Here is a 6,000-nt window from a genome sequence, read left to right on the forward strand (position 1 = left end):
CTCCCACCAGCCAAGCACAGGGTTCCGCTTTCTCCACATCCTGGCCGCCGCTTCTTTTCTGGATTCTGGCTCCTAGCCGTCCTCGTGAGTGGGAAGTGGCGTCTCATCGTGGTTCTGACTCGCATCGTCCTGATGGGAGGATCGTTTCATGTGTTTATTAGACATTTGTGCATCATCTTAAGAGAAATGGCTGTTCAAGGTTTTGCTCACTGACTGGGCCACGTTTTTGTTATTCACTTAAGACTTCTTTGTGTATTCTGAATGATAAAATCTTACCATGGATGTGATTTACAAGGTTGTTCTCCCATTTTATGGGTGTCCTTTCAATCTCTCGATAATGACCTTTGATGCACAAGACTTTCATCCTGCTGAAGCCTCATTTACCTACTTTTCTTGTGTTCCTTGTGATTATCCTGTAAGTTAAGAAACCTTACCGAATGCAAGTTCATGAAGATTTCTCCCTGAGTTTCTTTCACTCTCGGATTATCCAGGACAGGCTCTTCAGGGCTGGGGATTTTCAGCAGAACTGTTTCCGTGGCCTGGAACTGAGATGCTCTGATAACGCACATGTCCCTGGACAGTTGTTTAATGTGAAAAAACATGAAATTTATGGTAACGGAACTTCTGTCTTAAGTGATGACTTTGACTCCTATTGAATATACTTCTATATGTCCATACCTTCATCATTATGCTTCCCTCATAGCAAGCTTTTTAAAAAAATTTTTTAGTGTTTATTTATTCTCGAGCAAGAGACAGAGACAGAGTGTGAGTGGGGGAGGGGCAGAGAGGGAGACAGACACAGAATATGAAGTAGGCTCCAGGCTCTAAGCTGTCAGCACAGAGCCTGACGTGGGGCTTGCACTGACAAACTGTGAGGTCATGACCTGAGCTGAAGTCGGACGCTTAACCGACTGAGCCACCCAGGTGCCCCAATCATAGCAAGCTTTTAAAAAATTTATTTGTATTTAAAATTTTTTTTTCGTGTGTATTTATTTTGAGACAGAGCACGAGCAGGGAAGGGGCAAAGAGAATGCAAGAGAGAGAATCCCAAGTAGACTCTGCACTGTTAGCGCAGAGACCTATGCAAGACTCAAACCCAGTAACCATAACATCATGACCTGAGCCCAAACCAAGAGTCAGATGCTCAACCGATTGAGCCACCCAGGCACCCCAATTTGGTAAGTTTACCTACCCAGAAGTGGAATTATGGACATACAGTAATCGTGTTTACTTTTTTGTGGAAACTCCACACTCTTTTCCAAGGTGGCTGCACCAATTTAAATCCCAACAACAATAAGGAGATTTTTTTCTCCACACCTTCACCATCACTTGTTATTTCTTATCTTTCTGATAGTAGCCATTCTGGCTTCTGTGAAGAGATAGTTCGTTGTGGTTTTGATGTGCATTTCCTTGATGATTAGTGATTTTGAGCAGCTCTTCATGCATTAAGTGGCATGTTATATTTTCTGTGGGAAAATGTCTGTTATGCTCCTGTTTCAATTTTTTAGTTTTCCTTTTGTTTCCCTTAACTGAAGGGATAATTCCACAAAAATATTGGTAAGGCTGACATCCATGAGTTCAGCACCTCTGTTTTGTCTTAAGAGGTGTACATGTTTCAAGTCTTACATGTAGGTACTTAATCCATACGGAGTTTCCTTTCAGGTAAGGGGTACAAAGCTGGCCGTTTCATCTTGCAGGTAGCTGTCTCATTTTCCCAACACCACTTACTGAAGGGACAGTCTTTTCCCCACTGTATATTCTCAGCTCCTTCTTTGTAGATAATCTGGCCATATAAACATGGGTTTACTTCTGGACTCTCTATTCTGTTGCCTTGAGCTCTGTATCTGCTTTTGTGCCAGTATTATGCTGTTTTGTTTAACAGAGTCTGAAATCTGGGACTGTTATATCTTCAGCTTTGGTATGCTTTCTCAAAACTGCTTTGGTTATTTGGAATCTTTTCTGTTTCCATACAAAATTTAGAATTTCTTGCTCTAGATCTTTGAAAAATACTGTTAGTATGTTGATAGGGATTGCATTGAATATGTAGAGTGCTTTTCATACTATGGGCATTTTTAACAATATTAATCCTTGCAATCCATGACAATAGTATATCTTTGAATTTATTTTATCATCTTCAATTTTGTACATTGAATGTCTTATAGCTTTCAGAGTACAGGTCTTTCAACTTCATTGGGTACATTTACTCACTGTCTTTTATTGTTTTTGAAGACATTGAACATGAGTTTGTTTTCTTAATTTCTCATCTGCTATTTTTTTATTAGAAATAGAAATGCAACAGATTTGGGTGTATTAATTTTGTATTCTGTAATGAATCTAAACTCATTTATTATTTCTAATAATTTTTTAAAGTCTTAAGGGCTTTCTATATATAGTTTCTTATCATCTGCATATACTGATAATTTTCTCTTCCTTCTTAACAGTTTGCATATTTCTTATTTCTTTATCTTCTCTGACTAGTATGGCTAGGACTTCCAGGACTATGTTGAGTGAAAGTGGTGAGAGTGGACATCCTTGCTTTGTTCCTGACCCTAGAGGAAAAGCTTCTGGCTCTTCACCATTGAGTATGTTAGCTGTGAGTCTGTTATATATGGCCTTTGAGGTACATTCCTTGTGTACACCCCATTTTGAGAGTTTTTATTGGGAATGGAGATCGGGACACTCTGGTGGCTCAGTCGGTTGAATCTCTGACTCTTGGTCTCAGCCGAGATCATGATGTCGCTGTTGGTGGGTTCTACACGCTGATAGCAGGGAGCCTTCCTGGGGTCTCTCTCTCCCTCTGTCTCTGCCCTCCCCCACCTCGCACTCACTCTGTCTGTCAAAATAGATTAATAAACTTAAAAAAAAACAGTGGAATGGAGGTTGAATTTTGTCTAATGATTTTCTACATCTATGTAGATGATCATATGATTTTTGTAAATTATTTCATTAACGTGGTATCTCATGTTGATTGATATACGTATATTAAAAAAATCTTTGCATCCCTGAAGCCCCACTATATTGTGGAGAATGCTCTTTTGCATGTATTTTGAATTCAGTTTGCTGATATTTTGCTTGGTATTTTTCTATCCATCTTCATCAGGGAAATTCATCCATAATTTTTTTGTACAGATGTCTAATATGTAGTAGTCTGTATATGTAGTAGTCTAATATGTAGACATATTATATTATATATTATAATTTTTTTGTATGGTGTCTAATATGAGGGGAATTCTGGCCTCTTGAAAGAGTTTAGAAGTATTCCTCCCTCTTCTACAGTCTGGGATAGTTTGGGTAATGTGGCTCCTACATCTTCTATATATGTTGGTAGAATGCCCCTGAGAGGTTGTCTGGGTGGTCCTGAACTTTTCCAGGAAGTGGTTTGGTTAGTAATTCAATTTTGTTTCTAGTAATAGATCTGTTTACATTTTCTGTTTCATCCTGATCTACTCTTGAGGATTATAGCCTCTAAATGTGTGTATATTTCTTCTACATTGTGCAATTTGTTGGTATAAAATTTCTCCAAGTAATCTCTTTTAATCCATTTATTTCTGTGGTGTCGACAGTAATTTTCTTTCATTTCTGATCTTGAGTCTTCTCTTTTGTTTTGTTGATTAGTTTTGTTAGATTTTATCAATTGTATCTTTTCAAAGAACCAGCTCTTAAGAGTGCAAGCACATGAGCAGTCCGCCACTCTTTCTCCATGGCTGTCACCTCAGCCAGACCAGCTGAGCAGAGCTTCATGGAAGCAGTGCCAGCATGGATGCTGCAGTGAGCAGTTCCCAAGCAAGTTCTTAGAAATCAGCTACCCAGGAAAAATGACTTTTACTCATATCAGCCACCTTCTGAGGACCCTCCTCCAGAGACAGGAGAGTCTGTGTGCCTCCAGCTCAAGTCTGGGGTTCATCTCTGCAGGGTTGGTGGCAGTTTAAGCCCCCAAACATGCTCCAGCTGTCACGAGGCACGTTACCGAAGTAAGGAGCATCATACTCCAGACTGGAGATGGGGACATAAGCAGGCTTGTAGACAATCAGAATTTGAAATTGTAATAAGAACAGAAGATGAGGTTACACTTGAAGATGTTGAAAAGGGAAGGGAAGCAGAAATTACAGGAAGCATGGGTGAAGCACCTGATGAAGAATTGGATTCCATGGCAAAACATGAACCCAAGGAAGATAAAAATTCCAGAAGTTTAAAACTAAAATAGCCCTAGAGCCAGAGCAGATTCTTAGATATGCCAGAGGGATTGCACCCATCTGGATCTCTGGTGAAAATGTCCCTCAAGAAAAGGATATTCCAGTTTGCCCCTGTGGGGCCAAGAGAATATTTGAATTCCAGGTCATGCCTCAGCGGCTCAACCACCTAAAGGCCAACAGACTCGGCAGGAGTGTTGATTGGGGTGTTCTGGCTGTCTCCACCTGTGTTGAAAGCTGTAGACAGGGGATTGGCTACACAGAGGAACTGGTTTGGAAGCAAGATATAACAGACACATCTGAAGACAAGGTCATAAAGCCTTACAAATTCTCATAATCTCTTAGACCTTACCATTCCCGTGCTAGGACTGTATCCTAAGGAAATACCTATACCAGAGACAAAGATGTTGTTTTAGGTGAGTTTACAATATGTAAATATTAGTGAAACAAAAAGGTCCAGTGACAAGTAATTCAATAAATTTTGGTGGGTCCCTACAGCAGAAAGTAATGCAGTCTTTTCTTTTTTAATGTTTTTTTTTTTTTAATTTTTGAGAGAGAGAGAGAGAGAGAGAGAGAGAGAGAGAGAGAGAGAGAGAATGTGGGTGGGGGCAGAGAGAGAGGGAAACACAGAATCCAAAGAAGACTCCAGGCTCCAAGCTGTCACCACAGAGCCTGACGCAGGGCTTGATCTAATGAACTGGGAATTCATAACCTGAGCCAAAGTCAAATGTTTAACAGATGGAGTCACCCAGGAGCCCCAGTGGAGTCTTAATGATACAGACCTATATGCACATCAAATAAGATACAGATTTACAGGGCACCGGGGTGACTCAACTGATCGAGCGTCTAACTGCAGCTCAGGTCATGATCTCACGGTTTGTGGGTTCTAGCCCCATGTTGGGATCTGTGCTGACAGTACAGACCCTGAAGCCTGCTTCGGATTCTGTGTCTCACTCTGTCTTCCCTCCCGCGCTCATGCTCTCTCTCTCAAAAACTAAATAAATATTTAAAAATTTAAAGCAACTTGTATTAGAAAAAACATACAGCTTTCAGCTGACAACAAGATATTCATAGTATGTTTGTATCTTTGTAAAAGTATTTATATGTGTGTTTGTCCACAGAAATCTGGAAAGACACATACTCGGTGTGAACTAATTAACTACGAATAGTGGGACTAAGTGAAATAATTGTTTTATCTGTATGTTTGTTTCTTTCTACAATAAAATGGGTTCATGGGCTAATTAAGACCAAAAAAGGGGGTGGGGAACCAGCTCTTAGTTGTCTTGATGTTTTCTATTTTTAAATCTCCATTTCATCTCTTTCTGCTCTGTTCTCTGTGACTTGGGCTTTGCTTGTTCTTTTTCTAGTTACTCTAGGTGTGAGGTTAGAATGTTTGAGATTTTTCTTGTTTCCTGAGGTAGGCTTGTGTCAGTATGCACTTCCCTCTTAGGACTGTGTGTGCTACACGTGCAAAAAATTTTCCATCACGGCATTCATTCATTTTTATCTGGCTCCGAGTATTTGATGATTCCATGTTAATTTCTCTGTTGGCCTGTTGGTTTTTAGTAGCATGCTGTTATCCTCCACCTGACTGAGCTTTTTCCTATTCTTTTCTTGTACTTGGCTTGTAACTTCATACTGCTGTGCATGGAAAACATGCTTGGTATGATTTCAGTCTTGTTAAAATTAGAGACTTGTTTTGTGGCCTAACACATGATCTATCCTGGAGAATGTTCCATGTGCACCTGAAAAGAATGTGTATTCTGCTGCTTGGGGTGGATTGTCCACATGTATCTGTTAAGTCCACCAG

At 40.0% G+C, this 6,000-nt stretch overlaps 1 protein-coding gene across 1 annotated transcript; it reads left to right on the forward strand.

Annotated features, from left to right (window-relative positions):
* The first annotated feature begins 3,329 nt into the window (after window positions 1–3,329).
* LOC122236639 (programmed cell death protein 2-like) lies at window positions 3,330–4,527 on the forward strand. Its single transcript, XM_042978772.1, is given in 3 exon segments — window positions 3,330–3,342; window positions 3,777–4,175; window positions 4,178–4,527. Coding segments are annotated over 3 exon segments (762 nt in total).
* Window positions 4,528–6,000: the final 1,473 nt, after the last annotated feature.

The sequence above is a fragment of the Panthera tigris genome, chromosome A2 (assembly GCF_018350195.1).
Source record: "Panthera tigris isolate Pti1 chromosome A2, P.tigris_Pti1_mat1.1, whole genome shotgun sequence".
Taxonomy (NCBI): domain Eukaryota; kingdom Metazoa; phylum Chordata; class Mammalia; order Carnivora; family Felidae; genus Panthera; species Panthera tigris.